A 21552-nucleotide genomic window follows, 5' to 3' on the forward strand; every position below is an offset into this window, starting at 1 on the left:
AGCCGCTTAGCCGCTTTATCTAAGGGTGCCATTGTCAGAGAGGACAGGTGGAGGAGGGCTGGGAATGTGCTGTGATCCTCTCAGCACTCCCACGGTGCTGGATCATGCTCTAGCAGAGGATTTAGGTGGTTAGTAGCCAGGCTTTGAGCCATTTCCCTGTCCCCTGGGAGCTGTGGGTCTGGGCTGTGTATGGTTTTCTGCTCTTGCATGGGATTGGGTCCTTTTCCACGCAAGTCCTCCTGTTACCAAATAAAATTATATTCCAAGTATTGCGAGGATATCACAAGGCACAGCTGATAGATTCCCTTGGCTCAGTCTGTTTTGTCACTGTTCCATCCCCCAAATAACAGACATTGTCTTTAGCACAAACAGGACGTTGAGTTCGAGGCCTCACTGTTGTGAAGGCTGCTGTGTCCCAGGTTCCTCCTCTGCATAAATCTGAGATCTCCTCCCTTAATGTCCTCACAAAAACACTTTCCTGTGAGTTCAAGCTATAAGGTTGCTAGGGGGAGTGCAGAAGACTTAAATAATAAATGGGCATCAAAGAGAAACGCAGAGTTCCCACTGCCTCTCAGAAGAATGTCATGGCTCGTGTCCTTGTATGAATAGTCGGAAGGAAGGTTGGTGCAAGGGCGTGTGTAGGGGAGATCTTTGAGGGTCTCCTCTTTTCCTGAGGAAGCTGAAGCAATACTTAGCAGTGTAAAGGGAAAATCCCTTGGCTTGGCTCTGAGCTGATTCTTTACCAAAAAAAGCGTTATCTGGGTAATTAGCTCTGCCTGCAAATAGAAATGCCTTTGGCACTTTCCTGCATGTGAGCCTGGAAGGAGCGATTTGCTGGATCATCTCTGTGTTGCTCCTGTAATGCACAGCTCCAGTACATTGAGGAAGCCTCATTCTGTAATTACAGTGCAGCTTCACTGCCATGTGTTCTCAGCTCCGCTTTTGTGATAATTAAGCAGCTCTGACCTTTTGCGTGATGAAGTTTGTTTTTCATTCCACGTTTGTGTTTGGAAGTTCAGTGGAACAGGTCCTCTCTTCTGATCCAGCCCTGCCTGTATGGTAGCCACAGCTACCACAACTTTGAAAGTGGTGTAGATGTATCCTGACAGCAGAGGTGGTTTGTAGTCAATGTACCTACATTAAGAAACTCCCACTTGTTTCCCCATGGCCCTTCATAGTATCCTTTAGAGAGGCTGGGTGACCTCAGAAGCTCTTGTTCTCAGCCTTTCTTCTTCACTATTGCTCCTGTCTGTCCCTCACTGCTTCCATCTCGCCCTCCCCAGAGCTGCCCCCAGCCAGGACTGGGCTGATGCGGGCACAGCTGTAGCCATAGTTCAGTTTCTTGAGCTGTGATGCAGCTTGGGAGTTCTATGCAGCAAGTTGTCTTCAATTTCTTCTTTCTCTAAAGCTTATTGCCAGAAGGCAGAGGTCTCAGGGTGGGGCTGGGGCAACAGGGGCCTTCTATTCTCAGGCTGGTGCTGTTGAAAGATAAATAAGTATATAAAGCCCTTTGGTACATTTTTCCTACCAACTTGCCTCATGGAGAGATAAAAGTAAGGGATGCAAGAAGTCCTCTGGGCTTGGTCCTGACCATCCTTGGATGTGGTTGTGCATATCTTGGATCACTTTTCAGTAGACTGTGAATCATTTGGCTGCCTGTATTGGAGACAGCATTGTGCTAACTGAAAGATAAGTCCTTTTGAGCCTGTCTCTCAATGCTGTCATTTCCATTGGCTCAGGAGCTGTCAGGCAGGATTGAGAGCCTCACTGAGCTGAGCCAGGTTCTCTTCTCAATTACACGGGTGCAAATCCAAAGGATTTCTCTGGATCAGTACCAAAAATAACAATCCTTTCAGTGAGCTGTGAACCTGGCTGTAGTGTGAGTGTGGGTGAGGACTTTGGGGCACACAGCAGCATTGTTGCCAGTAAAAACAGCTTGAGAAGGAGTTCGCCAGAATGGCTTTGGTGACCTGTTCCTGGTGTATGTGCTAATAACAGGCAGTGTGCAGAGCCTGCCATCATGGAAGTAATACAGAATTCCTTGGCTTTTGACTGTGTCCTGCAAGAGTCTTTCGCTAATTACATTTCAGAGGGGTCATTCTGGTGTGAATTAGAGATTTGTATGCTTAATTAAAAGAAGTAGCTACCCATCCTAGGGGAAGAGTGAATAATTGTCCTATCACCAGGGAGTTTAGACTATTTTCCTAAGCAAATTGTATCAAGAGCTAGTTTTGCCTGGAAATTTATTTGCTGGGCCACTTGGGGATGTGGCTCTCAGAAAAGTTATTAACTTACAGATGAGATGGAGGTACAGAGACTGTTTATTAAATTCACATTGCCTTTTGTCATGGTGTTAATACCAATTGGATGGCAGAAAAAATTACAGCGATTCCATCCCATACTTCCACTTCCTGGGTTTGTGCTTTTGCCAGTGTGTGATGGGGTGGGAGGTGAGAGGGAAACTGCTGAAAAGATGCACAGAAATGGCTGCACCATTGCTGAGGCTGCAGGGATGGGTGTCTCTGAAGTACCTCACTAATGGCCTTGGGTATCGTGCTGGATTACACCAAAGATCCTACTGGTTGCTCTGGCAGTCTGAAAGAAGCTTTATAGTGTAAGAATGGTCCATGAGAATGCATAAGGCATCCTGAGGCAAGGCAGAGCTGGTGAAAGAGCTGTGTCCTCACTGTATCTTGGGTGTGTGATGGAGGTTGAAGGATGTTAGTTGTATGGCTTTGACACTCCAGCTCTTCTGCTTCCTAAACCTTCTGGCAAAGCAGAAAGGAAGGTGGAGCAGCCTGGACACTTCTCTGACTTCCAGCACGGCCATAGCATTGTCCAGAAACAAGTTACATAAGTGTTTGGTTGAGGAATCCACCTCTTCCCTTAAGTTCTGGCCTTAAATGCAGGAATTGGATTAATTTTCCTATATCTTATTTGAAATGAATTAAGACTAGTAATTTTTTCTGTAGGATGACCACCATGCTCCATCATCAGAGCAGTGAGCACTTGAATTCTTGTTTGGTTTTAATACTGCTTTTTCATTTTCTTTCAGGCTATGAAAGTCCTCTCCAAAAAGAAGCTCTTGAAGCAGTATGGATTTCCACGTGGGTATCTCACATTCTGAGATCTGCTTGTTGTTCCTCAGCCAGGCAAATCTCTCAATAGAAATGTTGCCTGGAAGGAGTGCAGAACTTTACCTAGTTTGAAGGTTTCCCAAGTAGTTGGAGGGCTGGTTAAAATGCAGTGGGTAGTGAAAGACCAAGCACAAAGAAATTCAAAGCACTTAGTAATTGGGTTTCTGACTTTGATTTTCTAGTCTTTGAAGTACTGGCTCCTCCCTGTTCATCATCTATAAAACCTAATTAAGTGCTGGGATTTAGGTACGGTTAGATCCCCTTCCTCCCAGGGGCTCTTCTGTCCCTTTTGATTAGCACCTTGCCCAAAAGGTGGGGCAATGGGATCTGATAGGCAGGCCAGGCTGGGAAGCCTGGAGCAAACCTAAATGTGGTTTGGAAATCACTCTTCAGGGTGGAGTCTGTAATGCTTTGGGATCATAATAAGGTGATGAGTTTTTCCAGAGTAGCCGAAGATACCCTGCAGAAGTTCCAGTTGCTGCTCACTCCTGCATGCTGAAAGCTGAGTTCTTCCTCACTGTGTTATTGTGATTGCAGGTCGACCTCCTCCTAGAGGATCAAAAACATCTACTGGAGAGCAGTCTAAAACCATGGCACCACTGGACAGAATCTATCAGGAAATAGCCATATTAAAGAAACTGGACCATGTCAACGTTGTTAAACTGATAGAGGTGAGCTACTTCTCCACCCTAAGCTACACTGAAACAAGTCTGGTTTGTACTGTGACAAGAGGACCTTTCTTCAACTGCTCTTACTTCAGCTGAAATTGTTTTAAAACAATTGTTTAAGAATTGTTTATCTTAAATAAGATCGCACTAGTTGTATGTGACAAACTGACACACTCTGGGCTTTGGCCTAGTGCCCAAGTGAAGGCAGCTGGATGTGCTGGTAGAAACAGCAGCAAGCTTTGACCAATGAAACTTGTGCATAGACAAGCATGGGAAGGTGGACAAATGCTTCATTGCCATTTTCAATATTGGCTAATACCAGACCAGGATAAGCAGTGCCTTTTTATTGGTAAGAGTTTCTACAAATACGGGGAGAAGTTGGAAAACGTGTCTTGTGTCCTCCAACACCAACACCACCATTCCCCCCAAGAATCTCTGAATATCAGTGTAACTCTTTCTTAGTGCTTTGCAGCTTAGCATAGTGTATAGGGAGCAGTGAAATGCTATTTGATTAAAAATGACTTTCCCTACTGTTCTTTCTTCTCTCATTTCTGTTTTCAACTACAGGTCCTTGATGATCCTGCAGAAGACAACTTATACATGGGTATGTGAATCACTATATGCTAACAGAACTTTCTGAACTTTAGGCTTAGTGGTGCAAATAACTTGTACCAGAACCTGGGAGGGAACTTGTACCAACTTAGCAGAATTAGTTTTCCTCAAATGGCAGTCCCCTTAAGGTAAGGTAGCCATGTGTTCCAGCAGAGTTGCACCCATCTCCTTAACCATAAGGACACTAAAAAGATGTGACAGCTGCTCTGGCCTCTTCTTTATATATGCGGGTTCCAATTCCAGAGCCAGGAAAGAAGGGAAGGGTGCAGGAAGGTTTCTTGTACTCCCAGTATGAGATTCATCTCTCTAGTTTCCTGTAGACTTTGGACTGTGGTAGTGATTCAAGGAAGTTATCTCAAGGTGCTCCTTGTGACCTCAGCGTTCACCTCCCTGATGAGTGTTGGGACCTCCTAAGGTAGCAGCACTGCTGTCTTTGGCTGCTTAGCCCAACCCATGCCTTGGGCATCCAGACTGAGAGGTAGTAGTGCATTTATGCAAAGGGTGGGAAGTTTGCATCCATTTTTTCTTCCATCTAGGAAGTGCTCTGTTTTGAGCAGAATCCAGAGAGACAGGGAAAGCACCAGGGTGCAGCATCCTCAGAGACGAGGACATCTGGTGGAGTTACATCTCTACTCTGTAGTGTTTCCTGATGAGATAGGCTTAAAGGCTGCTTCTCATAAAAATAATTATGGGATGCTTTGAAGCTGCCTGTGCAAGGAGTCTGTGCCTAGCAAATGAAGCTATTTGCCTTTGAGAGGCTGCTCTTCCCTGTCTGCTGGAGCCCTGTGGACATTCTGGCAGCATCCCAAAGGTGGCAGCAAGGCAGATGCTAGTTAAGACAACCAAGGGCATTGTTTTAAGGCCTGAACTCCTGCGGATGGAGAGAAAGGAAAAGATGAGGGAACAAGGTTTCTCATTGCATGAAAATAAATGCATGAGGCAGTTAAAAAAGCTACAGAAAATAAAAAGAATAATCAGTCCTGGAAATGGCAGCAATAGCTGTAGGAGAAGTGGGGAATGTCTTGATCTCATTGGCACCACAAAACGTAACTAGAGAAAGTGGAGTTTGCTCGTTGGTAATTATTGTTAGCAGTAACTGTGAGTGATCTCCTCTGCTGCATGTTCAGTGAGAACAAAGCAGAGGATTGAGGATACTGGTGGAAATCAGAGCAACCTGAAATGATACAAAATGGTTGAATAACGAAATGCTACCAAAAGCTGCAGCTTCTTCAGGGAAATCTTTCTTGAGGAAAAGATTTGCTGATGCAGGCTGGCTTGTATTTGTAACTTCAGCTGACCAAAGTCACAGCTATAAGCAGGTCTGTGTGTGCTTTGCAGGGGACAATCTGCTGGGATTTCTTCAGAGGTGCAAAAAATTCCTTAGTAACTCATGAGGAAAGAGCTCTTTTACAGATAATGGCAGATTGTTCTGAGAGCAGTTCTGGTTGTGCCTTACACATCTGCTGCCAAGACCTCCAATGGGAGCGTGCTGCACTCTTGGAGATATGGACGTGGCCCTAGAGTGGTGCTGGGCATTTTAGACTTCTGCAGGGCAGAAGCTGAGTGACATTAAGTGTCTGCTTTAGTCTGCAGAAGGGGTCAGAGGCAGGCTTCCAGCTGGCTCATAAGCGTTGTTCCCATCACCACTGCTGTTTTGCTCCCTGTTGTTTTGTAGCCTGGCTTTTTGGTAGCTGTGTAGCTGGGCAAAGGGTCTACACAGCAAAGGTCAAAGGGTCTCAAGCACCAGGCTGGAGCTAGGAGACCTCAAATGTCCCCCTTGTTTTCCTGCAAGTTGCTTCATATCCTAGCATTGCTACCTAACAGTATTTCATGAAACCTCAGTAATTGCTGCCAAAGGACCAGCAAAACACCCATGGCTGGGACAAGCTGCCATTTTAACCCCCAAATCACAAACTCTCATACTCTGCCAAACCTCAACTCATGCCAATAAATTCTCTACAATTACACCCCCCAGGGAGCGTTTATCTCTCTGATAGCAGCATAGCTGTGCTGCTGATGCTCACAGCAGAAATGGAGCAGTGTGTTCTTAAAGCACCTCATTCAGTATCAGCAATTTAGCAGAAATATCACCAAACACCTTCCCTGGAGGTGGAGGTACTGAATGAGGCAGGCCTCAAATCAGTAAGGACTAACACTGGGATCAGCAGAAGTATGGCTAGTAGATTACTCGCTGTCCTCCTTGAAACTGGCAGGAGGTGGGGATATTTGTCTTTGCTGAAGAGATGAATATTCTCATTTAGCACCTCCTGATGTTCTTGTCGTGTGGGAACTAAGAAAGGTGAAGGAGATAAATTGATTTTGCAGGTGTAGGAATGAATGCATTGTTATAGGTGCTAAAAAATGAATAAGCCTGGTTCTCTCTTCTGTTTCATTCATGACTTGATTTCCTTCCTTGCAGTGTTTGACCTCCTGAGGAAAGGGTGAGTAGCCCTTCTGGGATCCTTTGCTGAAATTTTTGGTATTTATTATTAGCTTCCTAGGTGAAATTGAAGTTTTGATGCGCGCAGTGGGGCAAACCACCCTCTTCAGGCGAGCGCAGAGGAGACAAGCCAGCTGTAGTTACCTTCGTGCTGTCACAGCCTGGGACGGTGCAGTGGATCATAATGGGCTCAGAGAGAATGTCCTGGTGTCAGGTTTTGATCCTGATGCTAAATTTGGTGCCATTTCCCCAGTAGATGCCTGGAAGAGAAGCTCTTTGTAGGGAATGTTATGCTGGGGTAGCAGCCATAGCTTTCTCTCAAGACTGAAGAGTATAAAATAACATCAATGCTGACTTGTGATGCATGGCCTTACATTGCTCTCTGTGTGAATATATTGTGGGAGGCTATTTTGTTGGCACATTTTCATGGCAGGTGTGGTGATGTGGTGGTGGGTGTCTGCACTGCTATTTGCTACACCTGGGCTGGATCTGCAGTCCTGCAGAATTGCAGTGAGGTGGAGAGAGCTGAGCTCAGGATAGGGGAGATTCCCAAAGAGCTTATTTCTCCCTTTAGCCCACAAACAAGCCTCTTGCAGATGGCCAGCACCAGCAGCTGCTGGTGAGAGGCTCCCAGTCTCCCTGGTGACCAGGCTGATGGCTGTTTGTAGGAGGCGGTGTGGGGGGAAGCTCCTGCAGTCAGCTGGGGCCAGGGCCAGGGAATGTGCTGTTTGACCAGGCACAGCCTGCCTGCCTGTAGCAGAAGGCAATTAGACTCCATTAGTTGCTCTGCCAGTCCTGTCGCTCACGTTATTTCTGCCTGGTTTCAGCAGCAGAAAAATGTTTATAAAGAGGGAGAGAAGGCAGTTGCAGAAAGATGGAAATTGGAGAAGAAGGTTATCTATCAAATTGCAGCAAGGAGGAAAGAGAGAAATGCCCAGGAGCAGCCTCTGCTCAGGTAGAGGGTTGGTCCTGGACCTTCTGAGATCCGGGCCCTCAGTGATAGGACCACAACGATGCAGAATAATTTCAGAAACACAAAACCTCAGTAATGAGTGCTGCTGCCATTTTGCAAAGAACTCAGGAACTCAGTTACTCCTTCTTCCTTACAGGGCTGTCATGGAGGTACCAAGTGATGAGCCATTCAGTGAGGATCAGGCCTGGCTCTACTTCCGAGACATTGTGTTGGGCATTGAGTACTGTGAGTACCACCAAAAGATAGCTGTTTTGCAGTGCATGTCAGCCTCCTGTTCGACTGGAGAGAAGCCTCTCAACATCAGTAGGCTGTATCAGCTTAGCCAGCGAGATCCTCTCTAATTGCATGTGACAGGGTTGCAGATAACGGTCCTGCTCAACTCAGGTTTACCCAGGTTGCATAACAGATGCTGGAAGCAGGCATTCTGTGGAAGGGACGCTAGGAAAACAGTGGCTTGCATTTTGTCCTCTTTTTAACTTTTCAGAGAGTCTTTGAAAGCAATGGCAGAGCTAGCAAAGAAGCATTTGTAATGATGTAGACTGAGTCAGTAGCTTCAGCTGGAACAGAGTGCTGTCTCCATCTTAGCAAGGCAAGCACTAACCATGGGGACAGCAGCCTCTGAAAATAGCTAGTTTGGTAGAGCTGGGCATCATCTGGATGAGGAGCTGCAAGATATGGTTTAGTGCTTGTGGTAGCAGTGGTAATGAAAAGACGGTTGGACCAGGTGATCTTATAGATCGTTTCCAACCTTGTGATTCTATGATTTATGGGTGCAGATACAAATCTATACCACTCAAGAGGTTATGAGTCGGAGACCCTGGTGCTTTGATGTCGTGTAGCACTGCTTGCTGGCCTTACTTCTGTGCTGTTTCTGAACATATTACACTGCACCTTCCCACTCCTCTTGAGCCTCAGTACCAGCATTATCCTCACATCAGAAGGCACAACTTGGATCCTCTGTTGATTACTCATGCTAGCCTAAGACCTTCTCTCCCTTTTCTAACAGGTCTCTGCTTTTCTTCTCATGGTTGCTCTTTGCTCTGGATCTCTTCATGTCCCTACTGCTGCCAGGGACCCATGTTGCACAGTATCATCTGAGAGATATAACCACAAGTCATCTGGTAACTGCTTGTGTACCAGCAGTTTGTCGGATGCTGGTGAGCAGCATTTGGCATTTTGATTCTGCTGTCCTTGTTATAGGTGGCCTTCCACAGTGGTTAGTGATCTTGTTATTAACTGGTGTCTCTGAACACTGGTGTGCTAAAGAATTGGCCATGATTGAATGGCTGAATAAGAGGAGTAAGAGTCAATACAGCTTTTTCAGAGGGAATTCATGCCTCACTGATCTGATAGTGTTCCAGAGGAGTCAACAAAAATGTAGATAAGGTGATCCTTTTGCTACAGTGTGCTTGGATTGTCAAACTGCTGTTGATTAGATTTGTTAACAGAAGCTCATAAAGAAAGTATTTTTGGTTGGCTGGCCTCTTTTATATTAACAACTAGACAGTGATCAGGAAAGTAGGAACACAGCTTTTACAGTGGGGAAAGGTCACTTGTGCTGTTAAACAGGAGTCCATAATGTGGCCTGGGTTTGTTTTATGTATCCCTAAATGCCCAGAAATAGATTGCAGTATGAGAGGTGGTGATGACAATTAGTTGTTCAAGAGTAGTCATCATTAGAACTGACTGGAAAGGAGATGGCATGATAGTGAGTGATGGTATGATAAAAAGGCAGATAAAAATCCTTGTTGCCAAATACAGATATTGTATGAGGGGGAGAAACAGCACTAAAAATATGTACATCGTGACAGGCTCTAAATGAGCTGTTCTCACTCAGTTCTCATTCTGGATAGTTTTCTTGTAAATGCCATTGCCTAGTCAACAAAGTTAACAGGATTTAGTGATTACTGGGAATGGAATAAAGTAGAAAATATCATTATGCAATTGTTTGGATCCATAAGAGCTCTTGAATACCAGGGAATAATATCTTAAATGCTGTATACAGTTCGGCACTGCCTGCCTCAGAAACCACTCTCTAGAGAAAAATCTAAAGAAGGTGATCAGAATGATCCTGTACAGAGAGATGAAATAAAGCACTTCAGTTTTGAAAATTAACACGGGATATGACTTATCCTGTGTGCCTGAGAAGAGGCGAACAACAGAAAGAACTGAGGAGTAGCAAACAAAATAATCAAGTGGCAAGTTTTAAAAAGGAGGAAGGTAATTAACTGTGACATTAATTGCTGAAAGAGATGGCAAGTACTTGAAGTTAATGGACTCAGAAAGGACTTGACAAATTTCTAGAAGAAAGGAGTATCAGGGGCTGTTATATGAGAATGCAGGCAGTTTGTCTTTGGGAGTGTGTACTGTATGTTTTGCATCTATCTGCCTAATGCTTTTCTCCAAGCTATTGACCCTGACAGGAGGTGGGCTCCTGGGGTGGGTTGGCCTCTGGTACATTCTTTGCTCTCATCTAGCAGCTTATCTGTGTGGTCCTTGAAGTTTTTGTTGTGTTCACCTGACAACTGTTGTGCCCAGTTCTGAGAGATCAATCTAAGTTAGCTTGAGATCTCTTAGATGTGGGACCTTTTTAAAATCCTGGCTTTTTTGACAGTATGGGCACGTAGTTTCAGTGGCAAATCTAAAGGCAGAGCAGCCAGCAGGGAGGGGCAAACACATCTGATCAAGTGTTTGTCAGCCATGGCCGGTGAGCATTGTGCAAAGAAAGAAACATCAGATATTTGCAAAATGGAGCTGTGTCACATCCCTGTGTCATTTGAGGTGACATTCTCCCAGCTGTTACAACATCAGGAAGAAAATAGGAAGGAAGGAATTGTTTCAAATGTACTTTCAAAGGTCCAACCTGTAGCTGTGTCAAACATGAAAGGAAATATTTCATGCTGCTGAAGTGCCTTGAGCCACATCTGCCTTCATTTCACTCAATCTCAAGTGGCCCCTGCAAGCTCAGCACTCTGAGGGTCAGGGTTGGCCCCTCGCTTTCCTAAAGCTTTCGTTGAAGGTGTATCACCAGGTTTCAAATGGAGACCAGTTCTTGCTGTTTTCTGATGAGTGTTGATGGCCCTTGCCAAGGCAGAGGAATGTGGTTTGCAGGTCCTGGTCCATCTTCACCGAAATACAGTGGCACCTCATTTTGTTTATCTGACATCAATGGGAAAAGTAGCAGCTGATGGGAAATGAAATCACTGTTTGCTCTTTTGTGACAATCCAGAGAATTCCGTGCTAGAAGCTACCAAAAAGCAGTCAGCTGAAAGCTATATATGAATAGGGATGGGAAGCTTAAGACTGCTTTTCAGTAGAGTCTGAAGGGCAAAGACTGCAGCTTTTTATATTCTCATCAGTATTCGCACTATTGCAGAACCTGTATGCCTCAGCTGGGAGATGCAGGCTCTGCTGTGCTGGATGATGCTGGCACTTGCAGTAGGTAACAGGTCTTGCTCAGAAGAAAGTTTAGCTTACAAGACAGTAAAAAAAAAAGAAAAGTTCTTGTTGTCCTTGGCAAAGACAATGAAATGGGGCAATAAATTATAGGATGCCCAAGCACTCACAACAGCGGGAACAATAGGATGCTTTATTTTGGGTTATTGAGTAAGCACTTATTTTATTAGCAAATGAAAGTTAAAAATGGTGTTCTCTCAGAACTGCTGGGTAAATGCATGGCAATTATTATGTAATTACAGGGGGAAAGTGCACCATTTATGCACACTGAAGGAAAAGTGTTGCCAGGCAATCTAGAGATTGCAAGGTAATTTTAATGGAAGCATACATAATTGTTATGTAATTTGGGAGACTCAATAACCATGCAGCTGCTTGAAGCTCACAGTCATCGCAGCGGCAAATGCATCATTGCTGGTTGGGTTCTATTAAATTAGAAGTTGCAAAGTGGATTCCTGTCAGAGCCTGCAAGGTGTTAATCCAGGTCCATGTGTGCACTCTGCAAACAGAGGTACAAAGTGAAGTGGCTGCAGTAGCCAAACAGATGGGAAATGTCCCCACATTAAAGGTGACCTTTAAAATTATGGGTGATGGCAGAGGGTCCACAGGCACTGTGTGTCAGTGGGGGATAAGCTGTACTTGTTATCCACGATGCTTGCCTGCAAGGAGCACTGACCTGGAGAGAAGCATTTGGAGAGAGAGTATGGTAATATTACTAGTTCACCTCTTTGGTTTTGTGTGTGTCTTAAGCCTAGGCTCTGTGTGAACTGCTTTGGGAGTCATTTAATCACACACTTTAATTCACGTCCTGTAGTGAAATGGGCTCTGCAAAGGGAAGTGCTTTTCCTTCTGCTTGCAAGACTTCTGCAGTACTACTGGTGTTGAGTGTGCCCTCATGAAGTGGGGAGGCAGTGTGTTGTGAGTACCACTGGGATGGTGATGTAAGAAGGTACTTAAATGTTTTGGGTAGAAAAGTTTTGCTGGATTATCCATGTCGTTAACTGAAGCATGTACTTAAGTGCCTCTGAATTGGGGATATTTGCAATTACTTTCCTTTCTACTTGTAATTTGTCTCTCGTAGTGTTTATCTGGGGTTATTTAAACTTCAGTCTTCTTTCTAGTAAGGCAAGCATTGCTTTCCCAATGGCAGTCAGAAGAAATGGATGTGCCAGGAAGCAAGTCATCAAAGGAATCAGCAGCCAAGCCAGGAATCAACCTTAAAAACTGGAGGGTGAGTGGGGTGCTCCTCTGCGGGGCCAAGCAGCTGTGCAGAGTGAGCTGAGGTGCCCAACACTCAGGACCTGTACTCAGCCAGGCAGGTGTTTTAGCTGTGCTTCCAGGGTCAGTAACTCAGGCATTTTCTTAGCCACAGGCTTTTTTTGTTAATCTAATAGCCCCTGATGGTTTTTTTTTTTTTCCATTAATATGTTCAGTTCCTTTTTAAGCTTTTGTCAATTTCCAGCATCTGTTTACATGGTGTGGGAAGCAGTTTCCATCTAGGTTTGAATCTGGTCCTGGAGGCTTCAGCTGACAGAAGGGGTGACCAGGCACAGTCATGCTCTGTCTGTGCTGCCCCTGCTTTTAAAGATGTCTATTGCATTGTAATTTAGGGCTGTATTTTGGAGGCTACAGAGTCCTTATCTACGTCATTGTTGCAAAGTGTCCTTCCATCCCTTTGAGCATCTGTTAGAAAAAGCTAGGAATCGTGGAGTCCCCCAGGCCTAATTAATGACAGCACAACTGTATTTTGGAGTTAAAAATGTGGCTGAAAACACTTATCATGCTTCCTTCCCCCCAAGGAAAACATGCAGGATTTTTGGACAAAGGCAGGTGTTCTGCTGTGCCTTATTTACTGTTCTGTTCTGATACCTTGGTTGTGGAGATAATACAGGTTTGGTTTCATGACACTATTTAAGTTTCCTTCTGCACTGACTGAGAGGTAACTGATAGTTTCTAATTGCACAGTAAATGGGTTTGCTGAGTGATGGTGTGTTTGGCATGATGCTATTTCACTTTGGCAGATAAACAGTGGAAATCAGTATCGGGTGAAGGGAGGGTTTTCTTCCATTGCTGTTGGTAAGGGATGTTTTTCTTGTGACCTGACAATTGGTTCAATACAATGAACAGATACCTGAAACTCTCCCCCAGTGGTGGAAGCTGCAGGAGAGTTATGAGGAAGTCTAACACATAAAAAAGCAGGAGGGATATGCCAGGCAGGTGCTGGTTAGGATTGGAACAGGAGTGGATTTGTTTAGTAAGAGCTTAAGTGGTTTTGTTTAGTAAGAGCTTAAATAATGTGTAAGAGTAAGCAAGTGAAAGGGCTGTCTGAGCAGGTAGCTTAGCTCTGACAGTAGCCAGGAGCAGTCACTTAGCACAGAGCAAGCACGAGCTTGACCCAAGAGAAAACCCTGCTGACATGTACAGTCTGGATGAAACACAGAGGCCGTCCCTTCTGCTGTGTACCTGCAAACTTGGTATCCCTTCTGGCTCATGAGAAGCTGAAAGAATTGTCAGTGTGACAAAGGAAAAAAACACTTTTTTCCTGCATTCTCCACAGAAAATGCATGATTTCCCTATTGCAGTTTTTTAGGGAGGCTAAGGGTAGCAATTCTGGTTCCCTGTGCAGAGGAATGCTGAGCTCATCTGCATAAACTGTTGAGCTCAAAGGAAAGTTGTGATACACTGCTAAAGGCATTGGGAAGTTACCTTTACAGAATCACTTCTCTACCTGTACAAGTGCCAGTGGAGCTTGGAATCCCAGTGTGCTAAACTGGAGCAGTAACAAAGTACCTGATATGCTGATCAAAGGCTGGCTTTCCTGAGATAAGACTTAATCTGTTCAATCATCAATATGTGAATATAGTCTCCATTATCTTAAAAGATAAGCAAATAAATCAACAAAGTCAACACAGGCTTGTCTCTTCTGAAGAATATTGACTGTGTTGTAAGCCAGGGGTGGAGGCTGTCCAGTGTCAGTGACACAGATGGCTTTGGGCTCTTCTGGCTCATGGCAGATGTGCTTTCCTCAGGCCTCATGCTGACATGATGCAGCCGGACTTGAACACAAGTCCATGGTGGGGACTGAATGAGCTCCCAGCCTGTTGTGTGCTCTCTTGTGGCTTTCTTTAATGTAGTTGTGTGTGTTGCTGATAAATGAACAAAGAGTACTGTATGTAAGAGTAATTATCTGATGGGGTAGATCAGAGAGATGCATAAGAACCTTTTATGAAAGATCGAGCAGTTTGATTTTTGTTTTATTTGAGGAGTTATGTAAGCAGTTGTTCTGGAGGCAGGAAGCAGCCCTGAGCACAGGCTCTGCAGGTCATTTTAGCAGAACTTGCAGTATGCATCCCATTCCCAACTTTGCCAGTGGTCCCTTGAACGTTGCCACACGTGTAGCCACAGCAGGAAGCCATTCTTTAAGTGTCGTCTGTGACTGTGCTGTGCTCATGTGGTTTGGATGGCAGGTGTAGAAGGCAGCCTTGGGCCTGAGTTATTCTGTAACACTGCTGTCCTGGCTAAAAAGGTTGAGCATCTCTACCGCAAACCAGTAAGGAAGCTGAACTCCCATCTCTTCACCAGGCTCTTCTGAGAGGGCTTGTCCAGCTGCATATTCCAGTGGATGAGGTTCGTTGGATGCAGTAGAAGAACAGCGTCAAGGTAGTGAACAGAGCTGGGAAAATCAGCCTGGGATCCTTACCCCAGCCACTGAACAGTACCCCTGGAATGAGCTAAGCATGGGATGGGAGGTGATTCTGTTGTACAGTGCACTGCATCCATTTCCTCTGGCTCACTCTAAGTGCTCTGCAGATCAGTGGGGAGGCTTGCTTCAAAGAGCAGCCTCTCTTTTAAGCTCTGGATGGTGGTGCAGCAGCTTCCTTGGGAGAGCGTTAAATCATTTCTTTGCTACGGGGGTAATGTGAAAGTAATACTAAACAGACTCTGCAGTAGCACCATATGGATTGCTTTTGCCCTTGAATGGGAATGGGACTCTGTTTTTAATCAAGTATAATTCAACATCAGCCTCAGTAAATAGCAGGATGTGTTAGTGCATTGTGAAAATTTTATATATGCAGCTTTTAAATGGGCTTTTAGCAAGTTGGTATTAATCTGCTGGAGCTCTGAGGTTTCCAGAAGGCTATGCAGTAAAAGACACCCTTTTTTAAAAAAGGCTAGGGAACAATCCCTCATTTTTCTTTTCCTAGCACTGCTCTCAGTTCCTTCTTGGTTTTCACTGGCTGTTAACATAGGCAGACATTTCCCAGGCATTTGCTTCTGAAGAGGAAAGCCTACTTAAACCCTGCATAACCCATGGTATATGAATTGAGGAGCATTTTTGAAAAGGCATCATGGTTGCATGCTGTGGGGAAAAAGGCTAGTTTGTCCTCCTGAAGACAGCAAAGGTCTGAACAGAAATAAGTGATTTGCTCAGCAGGGCTTTGCTAACAAGTGGTGGTGGAGCAGGGTGGCAGAGCTGCAGGAGACCTGTGGAGGGGCCCAGGCAGGGCCATGTGCTGCTCACACAGAGAGGAGCCAGCTGGCCTAGCAGCAGAGATGCTCACCCAAATCTGCCTCTTTCTCCACCCCCATCCACTGCAGTGCCCTGCCTGATCATTGCTTTTCAGTGCAGTGCTAACCCACACAGTGCAGGTTGCAGTTGCAATGCTCCCAGACCCACACCTTCCTGAGAGGCAAGGGTACAGTTGAGGGGTGAGAGCTTTCTGGGGACAATGTGCTTATTATTGCAGTGATAACACTTGTAGGATTGGCTTTCTACAAGATTTTGTTAAAGTCATTTGGCTCTGATGTTCAGAGGCAGTGTAATGTAAGCCTGTGCTTTCCTTTAATGCCCTTCCCACAACACCCACTGGCTTTTCATGGAGATGATGTTCAGTGTGTACCAAAACATTGTCCTAACTGGGCATGTTTTGTAAGCTGGAAGTACAAATTCATCCCTTGGAGAGTCAGCACCCGGACTGTTTTGAAGGCTTGGAGTGATCTGGATGGCAGAAGACAACCAGGATTTCACAGAGTCCAATTTTGGATGTGCCTGGCCAGGCTTTCAAACACAGGTTGTGATGGAAATGCAGCGTGTGCACCCTTAGTTTTCATGCCTACTGTATTCATGGGGCAGCTGTGAGGTTTAGCAAACAGCTATTTCTGATGCATTTTGGGAACTGTGCCTCAGAAATGTTCTACAAATTCATGGGATTGTTATTCAGATGCAGATTGGCCTGAAATACCATTACCTTTCCATGAAAGTGAAGCATGTCTCTAATAAAACCAAATTTAATGGAGCTCTCCGGAATCAGACTTTCTCCTAAGGGCTCTGTGATATCTTACATTGTTCCATTTTCATTATGAATTGGTATCGATTTTTTTTTCTTTTTTTTAATTAGTCCTGTCAACAAAGAAAGTGCAGAGCATCTTGGAGCACAGAGGAGTTGTTACAGTGAGCTGCTGACCTCTACTCTTAAGAGCAGAATCATTTCCAGATAACAGCAACGAGGGAAACCATTTCATCAGTTTGCTGAAGCAGCTTCAGTTAAGCGATCTGCTTTGGCCAGCTCTGCTTCAGTTTTAACCCTGGGAAGGATACAGACAAATCCATATGCGTGGGAATTGCTGTGTTTTGTGTGTTTCTTGCTCTCGGACACTTGAGGGTGATGAAATGTGAGTTAATTTGTGCTGGTGGCTGCTTTTTACTCCCTTTTGGCTGACTTTGGCTGTCACCTGCTTAGAGATGGCTCAGTGAGTTGTGTGTTGTCCCTTCTGTACAGTCATTAGCAATCTAGAGGGTATTACTAGTGGTTGGCTTTTATTTCTGAGATGCTTAGCTCTCCCTTTAGAGTTCTACAAGGATAACACCATCTTTTCCTCTGCATATTCTACTGGAAATGCAGATCACACTGGTTTAATACATACTTGTCCTACAAGACAGCCCTGTCCCCGGGCTCTTTTTGTGTTGCACTGCAGCGGTGCCTGTGTCGCTGCTGGAGCATCCCACTGTATAGCTGGCCAGCCTCCAGCCAGCCCTGCTGTAAAGCACCAAGGTCTTTAAGAACGGCATTTCTTCAGAACAGAAAACTGATTTTAGGTTGCTTCATCAGTTTAGTAGCTCTACACCAGATCATTTCTTGGCAGGCATGAACTAAAGCTCTTTCTGTTTGTAGCTGTGATGGAACCTCAGTCGTTTGTACCAGCTGGTGCTTGGTGCATGATTTCTGTTCCATGTCCTCCTCTCTCTACGACTGTTGCCTCTCCACAAGGCAGCTAGACAGAAGACATGCTTTAAGAATAAGTTTTTCAAGCAGCATGGTGTGTGGGTTGGGCACTGCTCCCTGCACCACCATTCCTGACCTGGCCAACCACATCCCCTCTGTGCTTATTTCCTTCACATCTCAGTTTACTGCTATTTAAATTGTCAGCCAGGGGCAAACCTGGCACACGTTACATTGCAATGCCCTGGGACGTGTCAGTCTCACTTTTGAAAGCACAGCCTGTGCTTTGCTGCCCCAGAGGCACTTGTGCTGACTTTCTCCTCTAAGCAGTCTAGGTCATAGACTGTCACTGTTCCTAATGCTCATGTCAAGAGTGGATGTTCTGGTCTGTGAGGCACAAATGTTCATTGACTCTGGTGTTGGACTACTTTTTCGCAAAGGGTGTTTTCAACTTCTTTGTTCAGCAGTCATTGCTGCAGTGCTCAGACACACAGCACCAGGCTGATGTGGGCACTGAACAAACAGAGCAACTGGCAAACAAACCACATTTCTCTTCTACTTTCATTCAATTGCTCAAAGGCAGGGAATGCGTTTTATGAAATAAATAGTATGGGGAAAAAATAATAAAGAGCCCAGAGTACCCTAGTGCAGGTCCCTCTGTTTTCAGGCTTAGCTCTGGGGATGGTCTGCACGTTTTTGTAGCCTGTATTTTTGTAGAGGTTTTGGGAATCTCAGCTCTGTAGGATCAGGCATATTGTTCAGCAGCCTTCACCCAGTCATGTACGTGAAGGGCATCTAATCATTTCCTGAAGGGAAACATCACTTCCCCTCTCCCCACTTTCTTTTTTTGCTCTACCTCCATTACCATAATGAAATGTCAGCTTGCCACCAGCTTTGCTGCATAGCAGATGTCTCCTCATAATTACTGTTGTCGCAGAGCTTTCAGTGTTCATCTGACTGTCTAGCCAGGCTGTTACAGCATTAACTGGCCCACATCGCAGCATGGCCACACAGTTGCTGCACATCTGGAAGAGGATGTAACCAGCAGTGCTTTTAACTAATGCTCTCCATCAGGCTTTTGTCTATTCTGACTCCAGATCAGCTCTTGGGGGAATGGAGCATCTCACTTTACCTGTGGGTATGTGTGCTGCTAATGAGTCAGCTGCCCACAGCACACTGCTTAACATAATGCCTTTGAAATCTCTCCCACCCAGCCTCAGTGTGCTGCCCAGATGAGTTATATGGAAGTGATCCTAGATCTCTGCATGTGTTTGAGGCTCTCTTTCATGTGCCAAGGACAACATCAATCAGCATTGCTTTAACCTAAGGAGAGCTCCTTGCAGAAAAAATATCTGCAAGTGTGATTTCCTTTCCTCAGACAAGGCCTGCTGGAAAGCTTTCTTGGGAAGAGCAGAATGGTTACGTGGAAGTTGTTCATTACTGCTCCTAAAACACAAGCTGATTTGCTCTGTAGGACAGGTTGCTTCTGTGGCAATGTGCTAACCAGGTTTGTAAACCAGGAAAGGATGAGATCAGTATTTTCCTCTCCCAATTGCGTGTTTCCTGTGAGATGCCAAAAGCAAATGTGAAAATGATAATTGAGGCTGGGGGAGCAGTGGGGTGCAGGGGTCCTGTTCTCCTGGGAAAGGCAGTAAGAACTAGAGCATTTCCACTTCTGTTCAATACAGTCTGCTGGATTTTCTACAGCTCTGCTTTTGGGGACATTTCATGTTCTGAAAGCTGTTCTTTGATTTAAATTTTCTCTCCGTTCCTAGGAGTCATTTTTCTACAGCTCCCTGCTGCTGCTTTCCTGAGTATCCAAGAAATTGCTTTATTGCAGCTGCAACATTACTTCATAGATAGCTTGTAATGAAAGATTCCTGCTTTCAGAGCAGGATGTGTGAGTCTGCACCTTTTATTTGCATCTTTGCAGAAAGATTTTTGTTTGGGTGGATCATGGCAAACCATATTCATGTCTTTTTTTCTAGTGCACTACCAGAAGATCATTCACCGAGATATCAAGCCTTCCAATTTGCTGTTAGGAGATGATGGACATGTCAAAATTGCTGATTTTGGAGTCAGTAATCAGTTTGAAGGGAACGATGCCCAGCTTTCCAGCACAGCAGGAACACCAGCCTTCATGGCACCAGAGGCCATTTCAGACACGGGCAAAAGTTTCAGTGGAAAGGTAGGTCGTGGCTCACAGCCAGTGTCTCCTGGGATCTCACAGGCAGTGCACAAAGGGGAGCACCACACCTACATCCTTTGCATTTTGCTCTCTCTGGCATTATGGTGTAGATTGGTATTGTTTTCAAGTAAAATCAAAGCTCTGATTTTGAGTTCAGGCAAAACTCATGTTGGTTGTTCTGTATAGAGGTAGATGGACTTTTTGTCAAGCCCCTGCCAAGACAAGGAGGCAGGGTAGAGTCCAACAGGACCCTTTTCCTGCTTAACAAGGAAGTACAAAAATCCCCATTTCCTTCCAAAGTAATCAAGATTCATAAAGGGTTGCTGAGCACCGAAGTCATATCTTGATACCCTGAAAGTGAGGAATGTGGATGAATATTGTAATGCAGGTGTTAGAATAGGGTCTAGCTTTTGCTTTTTGCCTTTTTTCCTTTAAACTTGGAAGAAGACTTGAAGTTCAGCGGTTCCTTGAGGCTCAGCCTTGAACTGTCATCTTCTGTAAGAAGAAAGGACTGCTCACTGGTCAGTGCTCTTCACAGCAAAGACAAGTGTGGTGGTGTCTGAGCCAGCACAGTTCTCATTCCCCACAAAGGCCATAAATGCCTTTAGGAGCCCAACTTCAGAGACACTGCAGTAAAATTAAACAAAATGTTAAATGTGTGCAAGTAGTTCTGTGAGTCAGTGGGCAAATCCAGCTCATTTCTATTCTCTGTGTTGCATCTAATTTACTGCCTGCACTTGCTTTCTTTCAGGCACTTGATGTATGGGCCATGGGAATTACCCTGTACTGCTTTGTTTATGGGAAGGTAAGCTGGCTTTCAGATGCTGGAGCCCCTGTATGAGAGTGTCTGCCTGCCTGTCTTTTCGCTCATTCCTTTCCAAATAAAGGCAAATGTTAGAAGCAGAGGTCTACTTTCCACAGACTTCTGTTTTCCCAAATCACCCTGCAGATGAGAAGGGACTTCAAGAGCTGACCCCTGTATTCAGAATGGAAAAACAGGTGTTTAAATAATAATACCTAACTCTAAATTATGCTTCCCACACAGGTCTTCAAGCAGTGAATCAGGCCAGTCAGTATCAGTATTTCTGTGCTCCAGATAGAAAAACGTAACAGAGAAAAGGAAAATGGTCACATGGTAGGCTGGATAGAGAGGGGTGTCCCAATCACATTCTGTATTTGTTTGGTCCCTCTGCTTTTCTTCTTTATATATTACTTATTTTAAAGAAATGGATTTATTTTGTGGAGATTTTACTTCCATTTCCACATCAAATTCAGACAATGCACACAGGAAGTTTCATTCTGTTGAATGAATGGCAAACACCGAAGCGGTGCCAAGATCTTTGACAACTGGGAAATCTTTGTTTGTTTTACAGTGTCCTTTTATAGATGAATATATTCTGGGTCTTCATAACAAGATCAAGAACAAGCCTGTGGAGTTCCCAGAAGAGTAAGTAAACTTTACTCAGCTACTGTAAAGTAAAGATCAGTCTTTGGCATTGCTCGCTGTGCAGTATAAGTGCTGGTGGATCACCATGGAGGGATGGACAGAGGCAGATGAGGTTCTTTGCGTTCCCCTGGGTCCTTCATATGAGTGTTGTGCCAGCATTGCTGTAAAAGCATTGCAGCTGCCTTTGCTGCTTCTGTTTGTACATTGTGTAGATGAAAACCAAAGGCAATTGCTCTTGAGACTTTTGGTGTAAATAGGGGGATTTAATTATGGGTCCATGGAGTTCTGCCTCAGCTTACTTGAGTGAAGATGCTGGAAGCTGGGATTCATTGAAGTTTTGTACTTCTGCCATCTGGCTAATACTGGAAAGATTTAGTATGTTGGTTTTCTATAGTAATTTATTAATTATAATA

The 21552-nt window shown here is 44.8% G+C and overlaps 1 protein-coding gene across 7 annotated transcripts in view; it reads left to right on the forward strand.

Moving 5' to 3' along the window:
- The window catches only part of CAMKK1 (calcium/calmodulin dependent protein kinase kinase 1), an 86798-nt gene that overhangs the window by 51667 nt on the left and 13579 nt on the right, over positions 1-21552 (forward strand). For 6 of the 7 annotated variants that reach the window (XM_085240960.1, XM_085240958.1, XM_085240957.1 and 3 more), the window contains 8 exons: positions 3056-3107; positions 3675-3808; positions 4373-4409; positions 6837-6858; positions 7967-8055; positions 19493-19692; positions 20444-20497; positions 21066-21139. In XM_085240960.1, coding sequence (XP_085097086.1) covers positions 3056-3107; positions 3675-3808; positions 4373-4409; positions 6837-6858; positions 7967-8055; positions 19493-19692; positions 20444-20497; positions 21066-21139 — 662 coding nt within the window. The remainder of the gene's footprint in view (positions 1-3055; positions 3108-3674; positions 3809-4372; positions 4410-6836; positions 6859-7966; positions 8056-19492; positions 19693-20443; positions 20498-21065; positions 21140-21552) is intronic. The other variant, XM_085240963.1, reaches the window with a different exon arrangement.

This window comes from Meleagris gallopavo, chromosome 21 (assembly GCF_905368555.1).
Source record: "Meleagris gallopavo chromosome 21, MGAL_WU_HG_1.1, whole genome shotgun sequence".
Classification (NCBI taxonomy): Eukaryota; Metazoa; Chordata; class Aves; order Galliformes; family Phasianidae; genus Meleagris; species Meleagris gallopavo.